Below are 26563 nucleotides of genomic sequence, written 5' to 3'. Positions count from 1 at the left end.
TTAACTAATAAATCAATAAAAAATAATGTTCACAGTTGTTTCCCAAAGCATTTTGACATGCAGTCATAACTAGGGTAAAGTTCTAGAACAGGGGTCTCCAGCCTTGGTAACTTTTAAGACTTGTGGACGTCAACTCCCAGAATTCCTCAGTCAGCTGAGGGTCCACACGTGGGTAGAAATACTTACAACTTCAAAACAAGTCATCTATTTGATGACATGGTGCTTTATAATTATTATGAGCTACAGAATTATCATCCAATGAAGGAAATGGCCACTTCATCGGGCCTGTTGTTAATTCAGCCTGTTTTTGTGTTTTTTTTTAAGAGTAATTTCTGGCATCATACCTTTTCAAAATTCTTGTTCAAATGAAAAACAACCAGTTAGAGAGATTTTAATGTCTGGAGCCGTGACTTATACCCACCAGACAATAAAGACTAACTTCAGCTTCTTATCAAGGAAGCCTCTTGTCAAGTTCATGTTTGTTTAGGGCTACTGTATGGAACGGCCTTCCAAGCCAACAAATTATAAAGTGCTAAATGCATTTCCTATTAAAAGCACGGATTGCTATAAAAACTATTAAATCACGCTTCCAGCGGAAACCCACCTATTTCTAATATTCTTCTTTGCAAGGGGGTTGGGAGAAGAAAAGTTTCATCTTTACACGACCGTGTTAAAGTGCCCACCAGCTCAGAATTAGTGGCCAATATACGTGCGCTCTCTTCCGATAAGTTGACTCCTGCCATAGAGGCAACGTCATTAATATCGTCGTCGTCCCTTCAGGGGGAAAAAAAAGAAAAGAAAACATCTTATTAACGCCTATTTAAAAAAAAGAAAGCATCTTATTAACACCCATTAAAAAAAAAAGAATGCCATCAACGTGCCAAGAATTTAGGAACAGTTTGGCGAGACTAAACTAAAAATAAACACATTTTCTAAGGACACGAAGTGAAGAGTAGACCAGATATAGTATTCACAGGACCTCTCATCTGGCTGGAATGACACTTCTTAAAAGTGTCTCGCGGTTCATATCCAATGTTATCCGGACGACATCCTCATCCAATCCTCCTCGGTTCAGTCGGCTCGTGCGGACCTGGATTTGGTTCTCAATACCCTTCGAGACCACGGGTTTTTTTTCTGCCTATTTCGAGAAGAGCCAGACTGTTCCCTCCACCCGTCTCCTTCACTTGGAGGAGGCAATAGATACAATGAAATGCGAGGTTTTCCTCTCTCGGGAATGTCAGGACAGCATCCGGTCCCTGATTCGCCAGGTCCAAAGGGAGCGTGTAGTCGCCCTGGCGTTGCTTTCTCAACTGTTGGGCAAGAAGATTTCCTGCCTAGCATGTGTCCCTTGGGCCAGACTACACTCCAGGCCCTTGCAAGGGGTTCCTGCGTGTGTGAAATGGTGAGCTGTGGGTCCAAGGCAGATTTTATTATTTTATTTTATTTTTTGGGGGAGGGGGGGTGTTTCAGCTCACTAAACTATTCAATGGCCAGCAAGGGGTGCTATTTCCTAACCTGAAAGATAAAAACGTAAAGAGAAACTAATCTCCTTAATTGGCAACAGCAATAGCATTTAAGACTTAGGTATCACTTCATAGTGCTTTACAGCACTCTATTAAGCCAGGGTTTCTCAACCTTGGCGAGCTTAAGACGGGTGGACTTCAACTCCCAGAAGTCCACCCATCTTAAACCGGGCCAAGATTGAGAAACACTGCTCTAAGCGATTTACAGAGTCAGATAGCATGAATTAACCCAGTTTTGTCCAACCTGGCACTTTCCAAGTACATTGGACTACAACTTCCATAATTACCAATCAACATAGCCAGTTTATCTTGAAGAAACAGAATAACACAGTCGTAAGGGGCCTTGGAGGGTCTTCTAGTCCAACTGCCTGCTCAAGTAGGAGAGCCTATTCCTGTGGTGGCAAACCTACGGCACGGGTGCCACAGGTGGCACTCAAGAGCCCTCTCTGTGGGCACGCACACCGTCACCCCAGTCCTAGGCCTTCAGCTGGGTTTTATAAAAAACCTTTTCGCTTTAGGCCTCTGCCGCCATGTACAAAAAAAAGGTTCAATCAATCAATCAATCAATTTCAACTTCTTGCGGGGGAAAAAAAAGTTCTCGCAAAGTTGAAACTGATGGCTTGAACTTTTTAGTCCCACCCACCCAGTCTGCCGTTACCACTGCAGCCACGCCCACCCAATGGGCCAGGCCCACAAAACTGGCCACGCCCACCCAAAGGGCCACACCCACCCGGCACCCGATGATACGTAAGTGGGTTTTGGGTTGCAGTTTGGGCACTCGGTCTCTAAAAGGTTCGCCATCACTGGCCTATATTCTATTTCAGACAAATGGCTGTCCAATTTCTTCCTTTAAAAAAAAAAATTCTCCAGTGATGGAGCACCCAGAGCTTCTGGAGGCATGTTGTTCCATTGATTAGGTGTTCAAAGGGTCAGGAAATCTGTCCCTGGTTCTACGTTGTTCTACTTTGTTGACCATAGCCCCAATTCCACACCATCAGAGGAAGAGAAGTTGAACGTTGAATTAAATGTTGAAGAACGGAGCCGAGCATAAGCAAAGTAACCTTATCTTTTTTTATGAGAAGCCTTCAAGGAGTCCAGAATTTACTCGCCAGAGTTACAAACTCTCTTTTGCAAAATAAATCAGGAGAAAGGAATACGTGGCCCGGTTTTTCCTTCAAGAACGAATAAGATCACTTACCGAAAAGAACCTCCCCCGGGTTCTTTCAGTTTATTTTTTTGAGCAATTGCAGCTTGGGTTGAAAGAGTAGAAAGAGCTTTGGTTCCTGGTAATACTGTTTGCTTTACCACGGGGACTGTAAGAAAAAGGAAATCAGCATGGGTGCTCCGCAGGCGAGATTTGAGCACACCGAAAACTGCGGAATAAATCTATGCAAGTTAAAGGTGAGAGGTGTAAACTTGCTCATTACTCATAATTTTAGGTAGCTCACAAATCCAAGCTCGCTTCAGGGAAAGTATCAAGAACAGGGGAAATTTAAGCTGCTCTCTTTTGCGCACCATATCTATATAAGGGATGCTCCAATGTTATGGCTCTAGTTTCGTTATTCTTTGTATTTGCTCCATCGTCATTTCTGTACAGAAAAGATGATGGAGCAAACGCAAAGAATGATTCTAATTGTAAGTTTATTCAAGGGAAGGGAAGGGAAGGGTGGAGAGGAGAGAGGAGGAGAGAGAAAAGGAGAGGGGAGGGGAGGGGAAAAGAGAGGAGAGGGGAGGGGAGGAGAGGGGAGAGATTAAAACACACAATTCACAATATGATCTACTCAGTAAATAGCAGATAATGCAGTCTGTTCATTGACAGCCCAGACCATCTCTCTCAGCAGCATACTTTGATTTATTCCAGGCCCCCAAAAAATCAATCCTACTAGGGGCTTATTACAAAAGATGAGCAGGCTAAGCCCAAGGGCAGAGTTAAATGCATCGGAGGTTTGGAGAGACTCAGGTCCAGCCTCCCCACCCCCACCCCCCCCACTCCCATGAATTATGTTGACCCTTATCTAGCACCAATATGGCCTGACCATTAGAAGATCAGATTCTTGTGTAGAGGTAGAGGTGTAAAAAAACTTCTAGCGCTCTGAACTCAACTCCCGCTCCTGGTTACTTGCACCTGACACGATTTCCAGGTGCAGTTTTACCAGCGAACACCAGATGGCACACCGAGAATGCTTAGCTCTTACCTGTCTGAAGTGCATTCAGCTGAATTTGTTGAGGAGCAGTCAACATAATACGGTTGTGGGGTGGCCGCAAGGCCACCATGGGCGTCTGGGTCAAGGTCACCTGTGGAGGCCTAATTAATGTACCTTGTTTTTGAGACTGCTGAATAACCTGGAAAAAAAGTTTGGAGAAACAACAATGGTGTTATTACGTTATCTGAGGACACGTTTGCGTCTAAAACGATTCAACAGTTGCTGTTCCTCCATTTAGCTTCCTTGAGAAAAGCTGCAATCGACAGCGTGGGCTTTTTTTTTTTTTTTTTTTGGCTTTTTTAGCAAGAAACTAGATTCTCGAGTAAAAGCTGACAACTGGAGAAATGCGGTTTAAACCAAGGCAGAGAAGACGAACAAGCGATGCGGATATTCCTCACGTGATTGACAGGACGCTGCTATGGGTCTAAGATACATATTGGAGAATGATGGGATACATATTAGGGAATTAAATATTGAAGGATTTTGAAGTGGTTTTGTTGCACGGTAAAGGGGGTCTCTGAGGATTTCAGTCCACTACAGCCGGTGGGTGCTCCTCTGTGTTTCAAGGCCATTGCGCCAGCGCTTGTCTGAAGACATTTCCACGGTCGTGTGGCCAGCATGACATCACAGAGTGATGTTACCTTCCCTCTGAAGTGATACCTATTCATCTACTCGCATTTGCATGCTTTCAAACTGCACGTTTGGTGGCAGTAGCTGGGGCAAGGACAGGAGCTCCCCCCCCCCATTGTGTGGCGCTCGGGCCTCGAACCTAGGCTGCCTGCTTTTCAGTTGAAAAGCCCAACATCTTAACGGCTGAGCCACCGCGCCACCATACGGTCACATGGAGCAAATTGTAAAAGGAGGATACGGAGAGTGAATGGAAGACTGGTTGTCGGATAGAATCTTTAAAATGAAAACGGATTTTAAAGAATAAGAGGCAATGTATGAACCGGCATTCCAGAAGCAAGAATGACCTGCAAAGTCACACACTTGTAAAGAAAAATACAGTGAACGGTGTTCAGCTATAATCATTCTTTTTCTTTCTTTTTTTTCCCCGTTTCTTTTCTGACATGTTTCATTTGTTTGGCTGGCTTTTGACTTATGCCTTTTCTGCACTCTACATAATGATGATGGGTCCTATTACGCTGCTCCCTCCCAGATCAACATAATGATGTTGAGCAGGGAAAGAACAGCACAATAGGGGCGTACGAATGAAAGAACCACTCTTTCCCCCCCCCCTTATTGGTAAGCGTCTAGAACACAGCCGAGATGACTTCTCAAGCAAAAATGCGGCAGGTAGGGAAAAAATTAAAATGCAAATCGTTTGTATCTTTGCTGATGATGTGTTTTCCCTGGTTTGGAGGGGTGGGGGGGTTATTTATTTATTTATTATTTATTTTTGGGACTTATATGCCGCCCTATCTCCCAAAGGACTCAGGGCGGCTTACAACAACAAAAAACAACAGTACAAAAATTTAAAAAACGAATTAAATAACAGCCCCAAAATAAATTAACTACAGTTAAAAATTAAAACATATTTAAAAACCCATCATCAATCCAGGTCAGCCTGATGGAAGAGAAAAGTTTTGAGGTCGCGGCGAAAAGACCGGAGGTCCGGGGCCATCCGAAGCTCAAGGGGAAGCTGGTTCCAAAGGGCTGGCTCTCCCACAGAGAAGGCCCTCCCCCTGGGGGTCACCAGCCGACATTGTCTGGCCGACGGCACCCTGAGGAGGCCCTCTCTGTGTGAGCGCACCGGGCGATGGGAAGTCATCCCCGGTAGCAGACGGTCCTGCAAGTATCCTGGCCCTAAGCCATGTAGGGCTTTAAAGGTAAGTACCAGCACCTTAAACAGGGCTGTAGCCAAAAGAATTAAACATCCGTAGCAGCTAATTTGATGCTGAACAATGTGGGATAAGGGGAACGTGTTGCTTCCATATGGTATATCAATTGTATTTATATATGCGTCACTGGTTAGGTTTAGGAAGGAAATGGGTTTTATGTGGTGGGAGACCAAGAGAGACAGGAATCCAGTTCGGTTTACACACCACCTGCGTAGGCTGCCCTTGTTTGCCAACCCCCACTTGGGTTGGCTGCGTGAGACTGATGACCGGCTGCTGCAAGGTACTCGTGACTGCGGCAGTGGTCTTTCCCGCCGTACGCTGACCGAGCTGCTCAACATCACAGCGGTCAGAGCAGTGGTGGGCTGCGTCAAGGGCTGCTGATGCTGGCTTTGCTGAATGAAAGCGGCCGAGTCGGGCGTCAGGTGTCTCAAGGCAGGCAAACTCCGCTGTAAGATCGGAAGAGAAACAGATGCAATACCTCTTGGCAAGTTAAGAGAACCATTCAAATCACAAACCACCACTAACACCGCCCCCCCCCCCCAAAAAAAATTCCTTTCTGCATTGTTTATTCCGCTGGCAGTGGAGTGGAGGTACCTAAAAGTGTAGTAGTTCACATAACAAAAAGCTTACGTAAATGGCACCTTAATGCAATACATTGTTACGCGGGGAATATAAAGTTTGCTATATATGGTTAGCCCTTGACTTATGACCAAAATCGAGCCTGGAATTTTGGTCACTGAGTAGCTGCAGTCGTTAAGCCGGTCGTCCCATGACCTGACGTGATTTTACAATCATTTTTACAAGGATTGTAAAGCAAGTCATTGCAGTTAAGCAAATCATGTGGTTAAGAAGCAAATCCAGCATAGCCAATGCGTGCCTTTTTGGGGGGGGGCATTTTCTGCAAGAAAATTGGAGGGGGAGTCTCAAACTGTGGTCCATTGATTGTGGGCTATTGCAAGCCTGTTGCCAAGCACCTGAAATCCAAACACGTGACGGGGGGAGGCAGTCGTAACTTTGAGGACGGATCGTTAAATAGCTTTTTTGAAGTCCATCGTAACTTCAACAAGTCATTAAGCGAATGGTCTTAAGTGGAGGACTACTTGTAATCGGGTACCAGAAGTTAATTTAAAGCTGTTATTGGGGGGGGGGGGAGAAGAGGAGGAGGAAAGAACCGAATAATTCACAGAGTAGATAGTCCTCAACTTACAATCACAATTTTTATGACAATTTTTACAGTGTGTTAAGAGGATCTCACCAGCCATTAAGCAAATTCAGCTTCCTGAAAGCACTTTTTTTTTGTTGCTGGAAATCAGCAAAACAAGGTTGCAAATCAATCACCACACGACTGTAGGACACTGCAAGTGGTCGTAAGTGCAAACTGGTTGCTAAGTCCTCACACTGTTACCACGTGACCTTGTTACCATATAAGTTGAGGGTGATGTAACAGTGCAGGTACAAGTAGTAAGTCACTTCCAAGGCCAGTGTAACTTTGAACCATCAACAAACAAACCTTCATAAATTGAGGACTGCCGACCGAATTTTTCTCTAGAGAATATGTAAATGGAATGACTAAATAAAATAAACTCTTTCTAAATTGAATCCACCACCTGGCTGCAATGTCATTTTTCAATTCACTTTCAACCACAGATCTACTCAATGGTTCCCCTCTAAAGAAATGTCATGAGACCCACCTGTCAGAAGCCATGCACTCAAGAAAACCGGCCCATTATCGATTGAGCTGATAATTGCTAATTAACATAAACTGCCTGGAAAATAAGGTATCCCATTCATAAAATGTAATTGATTTCCTACCTGTCTGTTCCCAATATTCAACAGGCATGGTCTCCCTCAAAACCGTGCTTTTTAGCAGCACTACCTGCAGCCTTCAGCTAGACTATTTTCAATCTTCCCACGGAGCTTAGGACTGCCCCCGACCTTCGCTCATTTCACAGGGATTTGAAAACTTGGCTTTTTGAGCTGTCTGGCCCAGACTGAGGGGTTTTAATTATTTATTAATGGGGTTTTAGTTTAAATTCAGGGACTTAATTTAATTTTAGTTTTAATCGATTTTAGCTTTGTATGTATGTATTTTTAATTTTTCCCTGTAAACCGCCCTGAGTCCTACGGGAATAGGGCGGTATAAAAGTTTAAATAATAAATAGATAGATAGATAGATAGATAGATAGATAGATAGATAGATAGATAGATAGATAGATGATAGATAGCTCTTCTATTCAATAAATTTAAAAACCCTTCTCCTCCATAACGAGCTTCCTCTGCTTTTGACTGACTATGGTCTCTGAACCACAGTGTGTGGACTCAGAGATCATATTAAGTCAAAATAGAAAGGCAGCTCATTTCAGCATTAATCTCTGATATCAAGGGTTTGTGGGTTTTTGTTTTTGTTTTTTAATGGGGAAGAAATTCAATCATGTGAGCTCTATGTCGGGGACCCAAATTTCCTTCTATGGCAAGAACCAGACTAGAGTCACACATTCATTAACCCCACCTACCAATCAAAAGCACATACTGGTTCCTGCACCCATTCCATTGTAACCATCAGAAGAAGCATTTCATTACTAAGCTTCAAACAGGTTTCAGAGTGCAAAGTCCTAATTATCCGGACAAAAGAGAGGAAACTGTACAAAGATTAATTAGGGGAAGAAATGCAATTCAGAAAGCCAGCATGTCAATGATGCTGTTCAAAGATCCACTTATTCAACACTGTCAGTTACAGTTAAGTCTTTTGCCAGTCTCCCCTACTTTAGGACCCAGAGTCAGCTCAACTATTTACACCCAATGATATCAGGTAAGAATCATAACCTCTCTTCTTCGCTTTTCTCAAAACATGCAACGGGTGTTATTTAGTGTTATTTAAATAGATTTATTGTTATGTGGCTGCCCAAATTCAGCAACAATCAATAAAACAGCCGCAACAGACCCTTGAAACAAAAGGGACATTGCATGCATGGGAGCAAAATACACATAAATTGCCAGTAGAGAAAGTCACCCAATACTCTGGCCCAAAGCCCAGGAGAAGAATCAGGTCTTTAATGCCTCAAATAGCTGGCACAATCTGGGCCATCTAAACCTTATCTTGCACCACTGGGCAGGTGCCGTAAAGGAGAAGGCAACCCCCAGGGTCCAATTAGGTGACATGGCTTGACAGAAGGGACCTAGATTAGAAGATGCCCAGCCTGGTAGACCTCATGGGACGAGCAGACAATCAAAGACAGACTGTCCTGCAAATAGCCTGGCTTAGGAGGGGCTGAATTGCACCTGGAAATCCACTAAAGAACCAATATAACTTGCAGAGCAAATGTGCTACAAAGGTGAAATAAAGCACAGTCCTGACTATCCACACCGCTGTGTTCTAGACTAGCTGAAACATCATCATCACAACCACACCCTAAAGTCCTTAACCAGAAAGGTACAAGCATTTAAACAAGTAGCAGAATAGATTAATATCGTTATTTAATTAAGGGAAAACTTTTATTTATAAGCAAAGCATTTACACTGCCGCAAAATGCTTCATTTTTTTTCAGTGAACATTTGCACAGATTATTATTAGTCCCATGAAAGCATATGTTGATGGTGTTAAAAGGGATTGCTTATAAGGGACTGCACATTTTTCAATATTCCGAACAGGAAAACTGGTGTGTGGAATCAATCACAAACTAGAAGAAAAGCCAACCTTGAAAGGGTGAGCTGGATTGGAGAGATTCTATAGATTCTATAGGCAGAAATGCTTAAGATTCTCCAGCTTCTGACAAAGAATGGTTTCTGAACATAAACATTGGTGTTCCAATGTGAATCTGGAAATACTATAGATTTTATTACCACCTTTGAGGGATTCAAACAAATATGGTAACATATACTGCATTGTAATTAGAGCCATTATCACATTGCTCTACAAGCAATTCAAAAAATTGCCCTATCAATGCCCTAAGTTTATATCAAACCACATTGCCCTTAATTATATCGAATTTGCATACTATACATTATACCAGGGCTGTCCAACCTTGGCAACTTTAAGACTTGTGGACTTCAACTCCCAGAATTCCCCAGCCAGCATAGTTGGCTGGAGAATTCTGGGAACTGAAGTCTTAAAGTTTCTAAGGTTCGACACCTCTGCGTTATACAGTTTTATAACTTTAGCTCTTAGACAGGCGTACACACTCTCACACACAGATATCCTTTTTTTAAAAAAAAATGAAGTATATGTATACTCATTACATATACAATAACCACTATGCCGATTGCATTACAGGCTTGTTACTTTCTTCAGCTTGTGACTGTTCCAAACAGTCAGCAATATTAGTTTAATATTCTGCTTACTACTATTTCTGAACTCAGTCACAAGTTTTTCTGTATCACCAAATCTTCCTGTGAGTCCTCTACAATCTTGTCAAGGAAGAGAGGAATAATTATTCAGCATTTTCGTTAACTCTTTTCCAGTTCCTGTGTTTGCAGCATCTTTCCTAAGAAGGACCAAGTTTATTGTTGCAGGAATTACAAAACTAATGAAAAGTTACATTATTACCTTCAAGAAAGGCACAAGGTATGGTTGAGGTGAAGAATTAAGTTCCCGGTACAACCGACTGGTGAAATCTTCTGCTTCAATCTTTCCATCCTGTGAAACACAGTTCAAACTCATAACTTTACAAGAAATAAAATTACAACACTAAACCTTCGTGTGTTTAAGCTCACAAATAAAAGATACTATAATGTGGTAACTCACAGCAACGTTAGGCAACTTTCCTTCGTTAATGAAATTAAACGGTGACGCCTTATGGACTTTAACTAAACTGAAAAAGGGACTACTAGAAGATAAGTCAAACGTTGGGGAGAAGGGAAGAGACCCCCACCACAGTTCTTTTTTTTTTTAAATCCACAGGTCAGCACCATAACCCAGGCAAATCTCACAAAATAACCCGTCAAACTGTCAAGATTTGGCTCTTCCAAGAAACTGTACAAGTTTTAAAGTTATGGTTAAGAAGGTAACGTTTAAAACAATGTTGTGTTTCAATTTTTTAAAAAATGTTATTGTATCTGCAACATTGCTTAAAATCGCATGATCTAAGCCAGGGGTAGGCAACCTTGGCTCTTTTATGACTTGTGGACTTCAACTCCCAGAATTCCTGAGCCAGCCAGGCTGGCTCAGGAATTCTGGGAGTTGAAGTCCACGAGTCATAAAAGAGCCAAGGTTGCCTACCCCTGATCTAAGCCATCCGTGGTTGTAATAATTATTTGAACAGATCCTATCCTTCTCTTACCAGCAAGTTCTGGACCAGCTCTTTCACATTAGCTGCAGTCTCTGTCGACTGCTTTCCAGAAGAGGCCAGTTTTATTAGCGTAGAGAGAAAATTCTTGCATTTCTTCACATTTTCCATGGTTTCCTATTAAAGCAAATAAGATAAACAGGTCAGCTTTTAAAACGTCAAGATAGGAAAAAGAAAAAGAAAAAATAGCAGGCTCCGAGATCTAAAAGGGTGACTTGATAATCAAGTAAAGGAAATGGACATAGCTGTGTGCAGCTCTTTGACCCTCATGCCATTTGTAAGGGCCTAAAGTGAGTAAATGTCATAGTAAACAAAGCAAAAACCCCACAAGAATTTAAACAGACGATGTATTTCTTTTATAAAATGATAAAATGTAGACTTTGCATATAGAATAACTTTACTGTCACTTTAAATGTACACTAATCAGCATACATTAAAATGAAATTGCTGCATTCACCCACCCACCCCAATGTACACTACATAAAGAGGACACATGGCAGGTCACGTTAGTGAAGATTTTTGCTCTCACAGCGCCCAGGTAAAATTTATCCTCGCTCCCATTGACATTTATAGCATCGCAACATACAGGTTAATCCTCAACTTACAACTGTTCGTTCAGTGACCCTTCAAAGTTGCAGAAGCACTGAATAATGACTGATGACTTGGTCCCTCAAGCTTACAACTACCGCAGCATCCCTGGGGTCAATGCTCAGTGAATTCTGGGAGTTGAAGTCCACAAGTCATAAAAGAGCCAAGGTTGCCTACCCCTGTCATAGTCTATACCAAAGGTCCCCAACCTTTTGAGCACCAGGGACCGGTTCCGTGGAGAGAGGTTTTTCCACGGACCGGAGGGGACGTGGCTTTGTGTGCTGCCTGCATCTCGCGGATGGGGCTTTGCTTGTTTGTGCGGACCAGTTGCTGGCATGCCGCGGCCCGGTACTGGTCCATGGACCTAGGGTTGGGGACCCCTGGCCTACAGGACTCTACCAACAATCTCATCTTCCACACTGAACGTTTATTTGATGATTCTGTTCTTGACAAGCTAACAAGATCCGCCTTTTGACTAGCAGCAAAACTGCTATCAGCGTCTTACTGTGGCTGCTGTGGAGGTCGTGGTGGCTCCTTGCACCGTCCTTTGAGGGGTTCCAGTCTGCACAGCCGTTGCTGTTCCTAATGCTGTTGTTTGTGCAGGGCTACCCAGAACAATCTGAGGCTGCAACATAAAAGATATCAGATTGGAGGTGGGGAGGGAGAAGAGGAAGGAAGAGAAATAAAGAGAGAATTCATTACGATCAGATGGTCTTCCGTAGTAGATCTCCCAAAATAGATACCACTTTGCTGCTGTTTAATGCTGCTTAAAAGAAAGGCCACCAGATGGCACAAACTCCCATGCATTCAACTGAAAACCTTGGAAGTGGATTTTAAAAAGCACTGCTTAAAATAGCAGAAGGAATATGAGCTAGCTTTAAAAACAAAAATGAATCCACTTACCTGAACTACAGGTGGCCTCTGTAACGTTGTTGTAGGTTGTACAGTTGTCTGTGCCTGAGACACTTGTTTGATTATAGTGGTTGGTGCTACCTGCCGAGCAATTATAGGGGTTCCCGGTGCCTGCAAAAGGTACATTCACCAAGAACCAGTTAAATATAATTAAATAAAGGTGGAGTCACAAAATAATTTAGCAGAAGGGGGGCAGGGAGAACGGTACTTTGTAAAACTTGAGTTAAAATAACATGCACTTTCTTCAGCTGCTTCTCCTTCAAAATATGCCTACAGCCTAACTCAGGGGTGTCAAACTGCCGGCCCACGGGCCAGATGTGTCACGCTAAAATCGTGCCCACCCCATTGCCGACAATGGGAAAAAAGTTGCGATACGTCGCGACACGTCACGTGATGTCGCGAGTTTGACCCCCGTGGCCTAACTGCTATCTGATCTGTATTCATCATTTCAAAAATGTGGTTTTTGACGTTTTTCACTAATGTTTAAAATATAAAAACCTGCCTGTGACAACACAATCCTGTTGAGCATTGCAATTTTGCAAGCGAAAATCTGAAAGAAGCTCTTTTTTTCCCCTACTGAGGTTCTAGAGGTCACTGAATAATTATTTTCCACATTAAATACAATTAATATAAAATAAAGAATACTAAGAACAGAGAACCGCTACATTCAAAGATGTATTAAATGTAAATGGTGGGGATGAGGATGAGGATAAAGTGGCTTGTAACAGTTTTTTAAGTTGCGATGATGTCACAAGTGGGCTCTTAGATAGGGGTCTAGAAAAAGAGGATTGGAAGAATAAAGCCATCAGGAAGAATTCCAGCCCACCAGGAAACTATGACAAAAAGTAAACAGAGAAGAAAAAATATACCATGGCCAGTTACTACTAGCAGACCTGTACTATAATTCTCCTATTAGGGTTGCGCCCTGCCCAAAGTCACATTCGGCAGCCTTAGAAAAATGTTTAACAAACAAGAAAATATGGGTAATTCTCGACTTACAACCACAATTTGAACTGGAACTTCCATCACTAAGTGAGATGGTCGTTAAGTGAGCCATACCTGGTTTTATGTCCTTCTTTGCTAAGGTCATTAAGTGAATCCCGCTTCCTCCATCAACTTTACTTGTTGGAAGCCCCTTGGAAAGGCTGCCAATACAACCAAGTGACATGGGATGCTGCAACCAGTGTAAATACATGTTGGGTTGCCCAAATTTTGATCACGTGATTGTGGGGATGCTGCGATAGTCAAAAGCGTAAGGATTGGTCCTGAGTCTCCTCTAGTCATAATTCTGAATGGCCGTTAAACAAATGGTTGTTAAGTCGAGGATTACCTGTATATAAAAATAATCCTGACCTCAAAATCGAAATGACCAGTTGCAAAGATTTACCTAAGACGGTAAATCAAAATCAAGCCATGATTGGAGTGAAATTTGAATGAGGTAATGTACACGACGGCTACAACAATATTTCAACATTAAATTCTAAAAAAAACCAAATCACAAAACCTCTGATTAAAATTTAAGACCAAAGTGGATTTCATCAGAAATGCTGATTTGATTCTGAGACCCTAAGCCCGGAAAGGGTCTCCAAACTTGGCCGCTTTAAGACTTGTGGACTTCAACTCCCAGAATTCCTCAGCCAGCATGGCTGGCTGAGGAATTCTGGGAATTGAAGTCCACAAGTCTTAAAGCGGCCAAGTTTGAAGACCCCTGCCCTAAGCTATCAATTTGATCTTGATGGACATGTAAAGCATTTTTCCAGGCTGCAAGAAGTGTGATGGTCTTAATATTAAGTAAGGATGCCGCATATTTTATATTAATAATATAAATGCTATACTGTGGAAAGTGAAAGTGAAAGCAGGCACAGCTGGGAAACAGAATATAATTAACTATCAAACGCAAAACTCTCAGCTAGGTACTTAAAGTGACCCGCCCATCTCAAATGCTTTCAACTGCTTATGTCCCTGTGATATGGCCAAATATCCCAACACCTTTAAAATCTTAAATGTATGGCATTTTCTTTTTAAAAAAAACTATATAAAGCACGCAAGTTTTTTTTTCTTTTACATTTTGAGGGGATTTGAGGAAATTGGATTTACTTAAAAAACATGGACTGTTAAAAGCAAAGGATTAACATACAAACAAAAACCAGTCAAGAAACCCCCTGTCAGAAATTTCCTGACAGTTAGAACAATTATCCAGTGGAACAACCTGCTTCCAGAAGCTGTGAATGCTCCAACACTGGAAGTTTTTAAGAAGAGATTGTCTGAAGTGGTATAGGGTTTCCTGCCTGAGCAAGAGGATGGACTAGAAGACCTTCAAGGTCCCTTCCAACTCTATTATTGTTTGTTTGTTTGTTTGTTACCCCAAAGGTTCTTGATTGCAATTTGCCTCAGAATTAGAAAATGCTCGGCACCAACTAAGTATTAACAGGATGTCCCAAGCTGGCTCTCCTGACTATTAATGACTACTAATTGTTATTCAGTATTATCATTATCACTGAAAAGCAACTGCAAGATAAATGGGATTGAAGCCTTGGTATTCAGTGATCACGGGCTTTCCCTAAGCAAAAGAAAATCAAAATAATCGTTAAAAAAGTAATTAGAAAATAAAACCTTCAATCTACAAAAACAGATAGCACCTTTTTTTCTCTGGCATGGAAATTCTTAACTCTTTCGTGCCACAATTTATTTTTCTATTCCATTTTTTCTATTCAGAGCTATATGCAACTAGCATAAACTGATAGTTTATGAAGCTGTTTAATAGCAGAAGATATCCAATTCTCTTCACACCCTGCAACAATCACAATCTCTCTCTCTCTCTCTCTCTCTCACTCACACACACACACACACACTCACACACACACACACACACACACACACAGAGAGAGAGAGAGAGAGAGAGAGAGAGAGAGAGAGATTAGGGAAGCAATTCTGAAAAGAGACATTGTAAAGTATACTAGGGGAACTACAGTATTATTCCTTTTAACTTCCTAGGGTTCCTTCCCATTTATTTAAAATTTGAAGCCAAACAATCAGAATCAGGAATTATCAATATGTCGTTTTTATTGGATAGTACATAAGGTAAGTATTTGCTTAAGGATTGATGTCAAGAGAGGTCATCCTGGAATTAGTTTGACTTCCTTCTAAAGTTTATCAGCATTCATTAACAAAAACCTTTAAAAGACTTCAATTCTAATGGGAAGAAAGAAAGACAGATGGACGATTTCCGTGTCCAATTCAAAAGAGAGGGTGCTAGCCGTAAATAATAATCATCTGCTGGAGATGTCACAATTTCATACAATTGTAATCGACATCAGCATTTATTCCCACACGTAAAAGTTTTTTAGACATTTTGTAGTGCCTCACTTATAAGAGGTTCGGAAGATTCAGCTCGATAATAATACTGCAGACGGACACAAAATTTATCTTCATCATTTTGCGTCCCCCCCCCCCGCCAAAAAAAATAATAATTTGGGCATTTCTCTTTTGAGACTGAGGTTTTACTCTTTCCTAATCCCAGGTGTGCAGCTGGATTACGAAGCGCCTCCAGCAGAATTGCAGAGGTTCTAGCACAAGGAACACAGGTAGATTTCCAGCAATTAGCTGCTTACTTTCCAGGACCTCTTTTAACCCACATTTATGAAACCACTGGAAATGTCAGATTGGATTCCTGAAGGACAAGAAGCAGAACGCTTGAATATTATAGGGCAGGGCGACATCTCGCTAGCACAGAGAATACTTTGCAGGGGATCCTAGGATAAAAACAGGGTATAGGGCAGGGGTTCCTAGGCGGGACAAAAGAGTGAAAAAAAGCCAACTCCAATAATGTCAGCCTCCCAACTAGACCAGGTAGGAAACGTAACAAGATGAGCAAATTCTCCTTCATTACAGAGACTACCTAGGCAGAATCAAGTCTGAAAGTACAAAATCTCCCGCCATCTCTTTTTTTACCACCTGACTAATTAGAGCGGATCCTTTCTAAGTTTCTTTCTCCACCCGCTGTTTAATTGTGGGTTCCTCCCCCTTTTATACAGGGAGGCGGTGGCTCAGTGGATTAGGACGTTGAGTTTGTCAATCAGAAGGTTGGCAGTTTCGTGGGTCGAATCCCGAGTGCCGTGTAAAAGAGCGAGCGCCTGTTACTCGTCCCAGCTTCTGCCAACCTAGCAGTTCGAAAGCACGTAAAAATGCAAGTAGAAAAATAGGGACCGCTACGGTGGGAAGGTAACAGCGTTCCATGCGCCTTTGGCGTCTAGTCATGCCGGCCACATGACCACGGAGACATCCTCGGACAAGCGCTGGCTCTTCAGCTTTGAAACGGAGATGAGCACCGGCCCCTAGAGTTGGAAATGACTAGCACGCATGTGGGGGGGAAACCTTTACCTTTACCCCCTTTTATCTGACCATTCCCAAAGTAGCATCTGTCAAAGCAAGAACATCTGATGTTAGCAGCATTGATGTTCTTGCTTTGAAAAGCATCTTTTCTCCCCCGTCTTCCAAGGTCATTCTCACATTCCATGACTGATACCTTCAACAAAAGGAAGAATTTTAAGGGATTATTTTACTTACATTTCTCAGGGAACTGACCTGCACAGTCGAGAGCTGGACCGGAGAAGCACTGGTAGATGTGGCAGGACGAGGAGTCATGGTAGTTTGAGACTGAGACTGTGCATGGGCTTGGGCTTGCATTTGCGCCAAAGCATGTTGAGGGATCATCAGTAACTGGCCACTCTCACTACGTACAATGACCATGCCTAACAGGAAACAGAGAGAGCACCCATCAGAATTGGTTTTAGAAAGAAAGTCAACCCCAGATGCAACAAACATCACTGAAGACGCTAAGAGTTGAGTTTTGGTTGAGTTTTGATTAAGATACCATTCCGAGGCGGAAAAGAGTTACCTGGCCTTTAAACTTCATACTTCAAATAGTGCTGAGGTAGAGAGCCAGCATACAAAATTTATTTTGACACAGTTTCAACAAAGATTAAGAGCTGCTGGACAGCTCTTAGAACAAAAAAAAAAACACAGAAATTTTCTTCAACAAAGCTTCCGTTGGTGCATTCTGAGTTTCAGTGAGCGGCAATACTGGTTGACAAGCATCTCAATCTTAGCTCTCTCTCCTATCTGCAGCAAAGTAAGCTCTACAGTCATTTAAAAGGTTAAAAAAAATAATACATGTATAAACACCCAAAATTTTGCAAAGAAATGCCACGGAGAGGTCTTTTTGTCTTGAAAAATTGCATCTTTAAATAAGATCCTTCCTTCAAGACGTCCAATCTAATATACATCCCTATTAACTGCATAATAACTACACAAAATAGTGTTAAGCTGACGAACGGCTGAAAAGCCTCAATGAGGGACAACTTATTTGTTAGTAGATTTAAATTCCATTCTTTCATCTACCATACAGCTCACTATATTATGCTGGTTTCACACATATGTAAAAATATTTGTCTTGGAACGCTCTCCCACTTTTCCAATACTTTACTCACTTCTGAAAAGAACAACTGGACGAAAAAAAACCTGACACTGAACATGGTTTTATTCAACCAGCCTTAAAAGCCACCAGCCAATTAAAGGCAAAGTTTCAGAAATAGAAACACAAACTTCTAAATTAATTTTCCATAAAAGATTTAGTCACAAAAGTGGTTATAAAAACCATAACTGCCCTCCAGTGCATCTGTAACAGACGGTGCAGCACTGAATTACATCCCCAAAGAAAAATTAAAGGGAGGCAAGTAGGTTTGCCATTCCTTGCTCAGCTTCATAGATCTACAGACCGAGCTTACTACAACAGTTATGGGCAGGGAAAAGATTGAAAAACTTAAAAAAAGTCCATGCAGCGGCTCCAATTCCTAGGAGCAAAACTGGAATGCAACAAAATTAATATAGTTGATTCATTTAAATAGAAATAATTTAAAATTGCATTATTTATTAGTGCGGGTATAAAACAGCTATTACAGATTGAATTTTTTTTATCCTTTCAAAGCATAACGCATTTCACACGTTCTACAGGTATGTCAGCATACGTACAAACAAAAGTGTAGGCCAGGGATCTTCAAACATGGCCCTTTTGTGACTTGTGGACTTCAACTCCCAGAATTCCTCACCCGGGCATGCTGTCTGAGGAATTCTGGGAGTTGAAGTCCACAAGTCATAAAAGAGCCAAGTTTGAAGACTCCTGGTCTAGACCTTCAAGTTATTGAGAAACTATTCATCCCATGCAGATAACGGTGATAACAAAATTGGCACCAAAAGAATACCTGCTTTCATTTGGAAAATCAAAACATTTTAAAATGTAAAAGTTTAGTAAGAGAGCTGAATGTTCTTTTGCTATTTTTTTAAAAAGTGCGCTTATTGAGGAGATCTTCCTAGAGAAAGGGGGGGGGGCTGATGAGATTAGGTCTTTTGAATTGAAATTGGGTTGTTCTAACTTCTGAGAATGCTCCAAGATCCAAACAGCCTCACCGTAACCTCAACTCATCGGAAACACAACAGTCAGTTTCAAGCTTTATAGAACCATATACAGGTGATCCTTGTTTAACGATTCGCCATTCAAACTGGCAAAAGGTTACTGAACGAGGGGTGGTTATGACTGGTCCGCAGAGTTCTGGCCATTGCAGCATCCCCACGTTCACATGATTTCGATTTGTGGTCTTCCCTGCCAACTTTCCACAAACAGTCAATGGGAAGGCCAGGAGGAAGTCGAAACTCATGGACACACAAGGTCTTCACTTAATAACTGTGCAGCCCACACCTAACCGCAACAACCAGAACTGCTGGAATTGCTGTCACTAAGGGGGGCACGATCATGTGACATCACATTTTATGACAATCCTGGTCCTGGTTGCCATTGTTAACCAAGGACCAGCTATAATACAAGGGTTGGAAGGAATGTTTGAGGCCTTCTCCTCCTGAGTCGTGCAACAATTCACTATCACAGCCATCCAGCTTCTCTTTAAACACCACAAACAGGTTGTTCATTGTTACAACTTTTATTGTTAGGAATTGTTCTCTGATGTCCAACAGAATTCTTTTATTCCCTTGAAAATTATTTATTTATTTATAAGGTTCCATTTCTGTGGCTGCCCAGTTCAACATGGGCTGTTATTTCTTCCCCTGCTTTCTGAAACAACTCTAAAGAATCCGTCATGATCACCCGTCCAAACTCTTATCTAATATTTCTAGCATTTCCATTTTCGTTTTCTGCATGTGCAAACCTGCTTTTCACACGTAGCCTTTTTTTTTCCTGGCCGCACTCCTTGCTCAGTCTTTCCCTCAGCACGGTCCTCCCACTTCCCCTGTAACTGTGGACAGATTTATTATTATTATTATTATTATTATTATTATTATTATTATTATTATTATTATTATTATTATTATTATTATTATTTGTAATAATAGGAAGTTTGCTTTGTAAATTGCTTAACTGAGATTCTCTCATTTATTTAATCAATCTTTTTTGTACCCGATTATTTCCTCTGATCATTTACCTCTTCATTTTGTATATATTCACCAGCCCTACATATGCAGCAGTTTCCCATCTTTATAGATGTGTGTGCACATTTTTAGAAACTTTCTTCCACACATTCCACAACTGAAACTATGCCAGCTAAAAAGGATTGGATTGTGAAACGGAGGGGAAAGATGCGGAGAGGAGAGGAGAGGAGAGGAGAGGAGAGGAGAGGAGAGGAGAGGAGAGGAGAGGAGGGAAGGGGGGAGGGGAGGGGAGGGGAGGGGAGGGGAGGGGAGGGGAGAGGAGAGGAGAGGAGAGGAGAGGAGAGGAGAGGAGAGGAGAGGAGAGGAGAGGAGAGAAGAGAAGAGAAGAGAAGAGAAGAGAAGAGAAGAGAAGAGAAGAGAAGAGAAGAGAAGAGAAGAGAAGAGAAGAGAAGAGAAGAGAAGAGAAATTTGTTTATGGGAAAGGAAATTACCGTGTTTATCATTTTAAGTTTTGAAAACAGGTGCTTTCTAGGCTAAGACCTGCCACAGCAGAATGGGCAAAATTTAATTTTCACAAAGTGACTGCATATGGCCAGAAATATTGTGAACCCAGCTCCTTAATTCTGTTATAGGATAAGCTCATGCTTGCCAAGCATAAACAAAATGCATCCTGCAGGAGTGGAAAGCCACTTTGATATACAGACTGCATTTTTGATGGCCATTGTAACTAAATCTTGCCTAACAAAAGCTCAGGTAAAATTTGCCCATACCTAAAAATATGTATCTAAATCTACTACTCTTAAAACTAAAGAAATCCTTAAGAGATTAGTAAAGCTGAAATAATCCAAATGTACCCCACTCAGAAATTTCTATTTTGCTACATTTCAAATCCACAGCTACTTATTTCTTAAAACAGCTATTTACCAGCAAGCACAGAACAGGACAGTGATTCAGAAAAGAGAACCAAACATGATAATAGATTTAAGCCTACACTTTTACTCTTGCAGAATATTACTATCATCACTTAAGTCTTTAACAGCAATGCAGCTAGTCCTCCTTTAGCAACAATTACTCGTTAAGTAAACCTGTCTGTAAGTAAAACTGCAACCGTGCTGAGGAAGCTAAGATTCAGATTTCCTTAGCTTTACAGACCTGAAAAGTTTGTAAATGTGAGGATTGGTCGTAAACTTACCATTTCATCACTGCCATAACTTTGAACAGTCACTAAACAAGGCAGTCACTAAATGAGGCCACCCTGTAATTTATATATCCGTTCACTTTCCAATAAGATACAGCCATCAGTGCTCCACTGCTTTATATATAAGCCAGACTGGCTAATTTCTGTATTAAAGAATAGATGAGCATGAATCTCATAAAATATGGAGATATCCAAGAAACATCTTTCCTTCTATATGCAATTTTCCTCTGACTTCACAAATTACTGTCACCCCCACAATTACCCATTCATAAAGAGATGTGTAGATACATGCACACTTGATAAAGGGTCAGACAGTTGGCAATATATGAAAGCTTATACTATTGTTCTTGTTAGTTGCGAAGTCATGTCCAACCCATCGCGACCCCATGGACAACGTTCCTCCAGGCCTTCCTGTCCTCTACCATCTTCTGGAGTCCATTTAGGCTCACGCCTACAGCTTCATCCAGCCACCTCATTCTCTGTCATCCCCTTACCATCTCTTATACTATTAGTTTTATGCAAACCATTGAGAAAATTCAGTGATAGCTGATATAACAACTTTAATACATGCACACACTATAATCTTCCCTAGAAGGATTTTTTTTACTTGTTCCGATCCACCAGAAAGATTCACCAATTTTTCTGGAGAAAATCACTAGAGTAATTATTTTGTTTCGAATGCTGAATACAGCGCTATACACTATGATTAACCTACTGGAAACCTCAGGGAAATTTTTTTTAAAAAAAAAAAAGTTGAAAAATAATAGTTTTAGGATTCATATTTTTTAAACCTGTTGATCTACATCACAACTTTCAGTAGCAGTATAAACAACAAGAAATGACCATTTCAAACATGATGCAAACTGTATCGTACGTGTCACAACATCTCTGCACACGTTATGTAAAAGGCACCCTCTGTGAAATAACATTATTACACAAATTGATATTAATAGGTCTGAGGAAAACTGGACTGCTTTGTGCCAAGTCCATTGCATCAGAGTGTGGTAAACTGAAATTTTGCTGCCTCACAGATAGCACTAGAAGCAAAACACGCACGGCTCAACGTTCCCATTCCAGATCTTGATGCAGAAATCACTTCACTTCACTAGATTTAAGCTTATCAGGTGCAACAAGTTGAGAGCTACCAATGTTTCTTGACCTTGACAACTTGGCTAGCTGTGGGAATTCTGGGAGCTGAAATCCACACATCCTAAAGCAGACATGTCAAACACAAGGCCCGGGGGCCGGATCTGGCCCGCGAAGTGGTCTCATGTGGCCCGCGAAGCCATCCTGGAAACAGTGAGAGAACGGCCCACCACTGCCTTGGCCCTGGCCCAGAGACCCTCCTTCTGCCAGAGACCCCCAGATCTGTCCCACTGCTGCCCAGGCCCCCATAGGCACCCTTGATGCGAACGATGTAGAGCTGGCTACGCCCACCCAGTAGGCCATACGCACTCTAGCCATGCCCACCCAGTAGGCCACGTCCACCCAGGCCATACCCACCCGGCCCCCTGAGGGCAACCGCAATGCTGATGCGGCCCTCAATGAAATTGAGTTTGACACCCCTGTCCTAAAGAGTTCCTAAGGTTGTGAAAACACTGCTATAAACTTTTAAGAGCTCTCTTTTCAAAACCTGGTATCTTTGCTCCAGTGTGCCTACAAAACTGCAAGGTACTTTCTGCCCATTTCTGCGTTACATCTTTGTTCTGAAACAGTGATTCACCACACTCAGAAAGGGGGGGACCTGCTCCTGAGAACAGTGTATCAAGCGCCACTTTTAAATATTGATCACCAAAGCAGAGAGAAATGAGGAATTTTTTCCCAAAGCAAGGCATAAATGTCTCCCATGAGATACAATCTCTGCACGGCTCAGTTTCTAGAAGAAGAAGACAATTAACAACCAGGTGGATGAAATCGATACCAGTATCAATGGGGGACACAATTGTAAGACTTGAAGAAACAAGTTGGGGACAGATAGGCGTGCAAAACATTTATTTATATATTCACTAAGAGTTGACACCAACTTGACGGCACATAACCAGTAAATCTAGCTACCAGTGGCTATCCATCTTACAGGGAAAAAGTGCTTTTTAGCACCCTTTCTGTCCAGCAACTCCCACAATGTTTTTCCGTTCTGTTTCGTTGAGTACTGAGTCATTGCCATAGTCAGGCCAAGAGTTTATGGAGATTCTCAATCATCCCAGTCATGGTTGTCCCAAAGGTGATTGTCCCAAAACAACTGGACTTTCTTGGGTTGTTTCCCCCCCCCCCCGCCCCCCACCCATTGGAAATGTTTCGCTTCTCATCCAAAGAGCTCCAAGAACTTAAGAAGCTTCTTGGATGAAAAGCAAAACATTTTCAAAGGGAGAAAAACAAAACAAAGGGACACTCAGCCTAGATTGAAAATGGGTCTAAAATTTACATTACCCACTCAAGCAACCAAGCAGTAATATCAAAGTAGCCTGCCCTTGTTTAGTGATACAGATAGTTCTCGCTTACTGGCCGCTTGTTCAGTGACTGTTTGAAGTTGCGATGGTGCTGAACGAGTGGCACTTGCAACCAGTCCTTAAAGTTTAAGCCATCGCAGCACACACACACACACCCAGTCTCGTGACTGCCATTCGGGGACTAGGCAACAAGCTTGCGCTTATGAAGGTTGTAGCATCCTGGGATCGCATGACTGTCCTTTGCAACCTTTCCTGTTCAATGGAGAAGCTAAGCAGAGAAGGTTGCAAGTCACCCTGGTCAGCCCCATGGCCTCCTTGTGCCCATCTCCCATCATGCCATCCACACAACCTGCCCTGCTTGTCTTCACATCATACCACCACTCCGGCACCCCCCCCCCCACTCATGCCCCACACCATCCCAACCCACACACACCTTTTTGTACTCACACATGGCTTGCACCAGCCCTCCCCCTTATCCACCTGTGTGTCTTGGAATTACAGCAACAACCAGAACTGCAGCCATTGCTGTCACTAAGTCATTACATTTGTCTTCGCATCTTGTGACCTCAACACTTGGCTACGGCAATCCCAGTCCCAACTGCTACCGTAACTTGAGGACTACGTGTATTCGTAGTGAAGAACTTTGGGATTTCTCAGAGTGGCACCCCAAAACTACTGATGTCCCCCCAAGTTGGATAGTATATTACCGTTCTCAGTTATATGCAAGCTGTTGTGGTAATTGGGAAACTGTAGTAGTCAAAGTGGCAAGGTTATGATCTTAGTTCCGATGAGTGATTGAGATCACAATTTTAAGTAAACTTACTAAGGAATAAGCGAAATCAATGTGACTTACCTCTGAAATAAATTTGCTTAGGAACACATTACAGTAAAAAGAAATCATGATGGGAGAGTTTTGTGTTCACCAGCCATTCCATTCTAGCCCAATATTGAACGTTTAATCCAAATTTTGAGGCGTTTACTAATTTCTTTTACAGTGTAACAAGTTGCCTTAAATATCTTCCTTTTTTTCTGAAATCATTTCAAAATGATCATAACGTTCATTCAGCCATGCTGAACTACTGCTGACAGGTGCTTAATTTTGACGGCACTCTTAACTGCAAATCCAAATAAAATACTTTATTGGCTGTTTCCTGAAAGAAAATACTCATCACCTGGAACCCCTTTCTCAGGCTATAAAATAGTGTTAACAACATTAATAATTACAAGAGCTGCCAGTTATTTCGAAGAGGGCCACAAAAAACACGGTTGCACTGCTGTTTACTGCCTGATGCCCTGCAGCAAGCTGGACTTCTGGCCATCCCTGATGGGAATTCTTTCAGTCCTAGAGGTTGTAGTTGTGATTGCAAGACACTGCTACAAAAGATTACACTTATGGACTACAATCTTGCAACAGGATCATGGAGAAAGCTAGAGACTTCCAGAAAAACATCTACTTCTGCTTCATTCACTATGCTAAAGACTTTGATTGTGTAGATCATAACAAACTGTGGCAAGTTCTTAAAGAGATGGGTGTACCAGACCATCTTATTTGTCTCTTGAGAAACCTATATGTGGGCCAGGAAGCAACAGTGAGAACTGGACACGGAACCACTGATTGGTTCAAAATTGGAAAGGGAGTCAGGCAAGGCTGTATACTGTCGCCCTGCCTATTATATATGCAGAGCACATTATGAGAAAGGCAGGGCTAGATGAATCAAAAGTTGGAATTAAGATTGCCAGAAGAAATATCAACAACCTAAGATATGCAGATGATACCACTCTAATGGCAGAAAGTGAAGAACTAAAGAGCCTCTTGTTGCTGGTGAAGAAGGAGAGTGCAAAACTTGGGTTGAAACTCAACAATAAGAAAACCAAGATCATGGCATCCGGCCCTCTCAATTCCTGGCAAATAGATGGGGAAGAAATGGAGGTAGTGACAGATTTTATTTTCCTGAGCTCCAAGATCACTGCAGATGGGGACTGTAGCCAAGAAATTAAAAGACGCTTGCTCCTCGGGAGGAAAGCCATGGCAAATCTAGACAGCACACTAAAAAGCAGAAACATCACCCTGTCAACAAAAGTGCGTATAGTCAAGGCTATGGTCTTCCCAGTTGCAATGTATGGCAGTGAAAGTTGGACCATAAAAAAGGCTGAGCGCCAAAAAATTGAGGCCTTTGAACTATGGTGCTGGAGAAGACTCCTGCAAGTCCCTTGGACTGCAAGGGGATCAAACCGGTCAGTCCTAGAGGAGATCAACCCTGACTGCTCTTTAGAAGGCCAGATCCTGAAGCTAAAACTCAAATACTTTGGCCACCTAATGAGAAGGAAGGACTCACTAGAGAAGAGCCTCATGCTGGGAAAGATTGAAGGCAAGAGAAGAAGGGGACGGCAGAGAATGAGGTGGCTGGATGGAGTCACTGAAGCAGTAGACATGAGCTTAAATGGACTCCAGAAGATGGTAGTGGACAGGAAGGCCTGGAGGAACGTTGTCCATGGGGTCGCGATGGGTCGGACACGACTACGCAGCTAACAACAAGAAATTGCTCAGAAACTAAATGCTGCTTATTGTTTTTATTAATTACTGGCCTCATTCACTTGATCCCATTTTTTGTTTTTGTTTTTTAACTTTAGCACCCATTTCACAATGGGCCAACTTAGGAACACAAATATCTTGATAAAAACCAAATGCAAGCAGAAGTAAAGTCTATGCGGCAAATATCAGCCACACGTAAGTGACCCAGCCTTCCGTCCTTCCAAGGTCGGCATAACGAGGACCCAGATTGTTGGGGGCAATAGTCTGACATTGTAAACTGCCCAGAGAGGGCTGTAAAACACTGTGGGGCAATATATAAGTGCTATTGCCATAGGTGTCCAGCGTAGTGGAACAGGATACCATTACCAGAAACCTGTTGATGCTCAGAAAAGTGCACACGTTAGCTTAAAAAAGCAAAAAAGTTAAAACAGGCAAAGCACATATTGCCACACCAAAACACTGCCAGGGTCTACCAGCCTATATCTGGGGCTTTGTTCGTTTCTGAGGTTTCTTGCTGGTTGGACACGCTTCAGAACAAACTGCTGAGCTGAGGTCAGCTATCAGTGTAATTTATCTTCCGTCTATTAAAAGGTACTCT

At 42.1% G+C, this 26563-nt stretch overlaps 1 protein-coding gene across 1 annotated transcript in view; it reads right to left on the bottom strand.

Moving 5' to 3' along the window:
* Positions 1 to 26563, bottom strand: part of TAF4 (TATA-box binding protein associated factor 4) — a gene marked incomplete at its 5' end in the record, with an annotated part of 84237 nt that overhangs the window by 19081 nt on the left and 38593 nt on the right. The window contains 10 exon segments of the mRNA XM_083360833.1: positions 605 to 774; positions 2722 to 2836; positions 3719 to 3866; positions 5773 to 5891; positions 5894 to 6014; positions 10112 to 10201; positions 10845 to 10967; positions 11944 to 12063; positions 12342 to 12461; positions 16917 to 17101. Coding sequence (XP_083216959.1) covers positions 605 to 774; positions 2722 to 2836; positions 3719 to 3866; positions 5773 to 5891; positions 5894 to 6014; positions 10112 to 10201; positions 10845 to 10967; positions 11944 to 12063; positions 12342 to 12461; positions 16917 to 17101 — 1311 coding nt within the window.

This window comes from Vipera ursinii (genome assembly GCF_947247035.1).
Source record: "Vipera ursinii genome assembly, chromosome: 3".
Lineage (NCBI taxonomy): Eukaryota > Metazoa > Chordata > Lepidosauria > Squamata > Viperidae > Vipera > Vipera ursinii.
The sequence above is the reverse complement of the archived record's forward strand: the minus strand, read 5'-3'. Positions and strand labels throughout refer to the sequence as shown.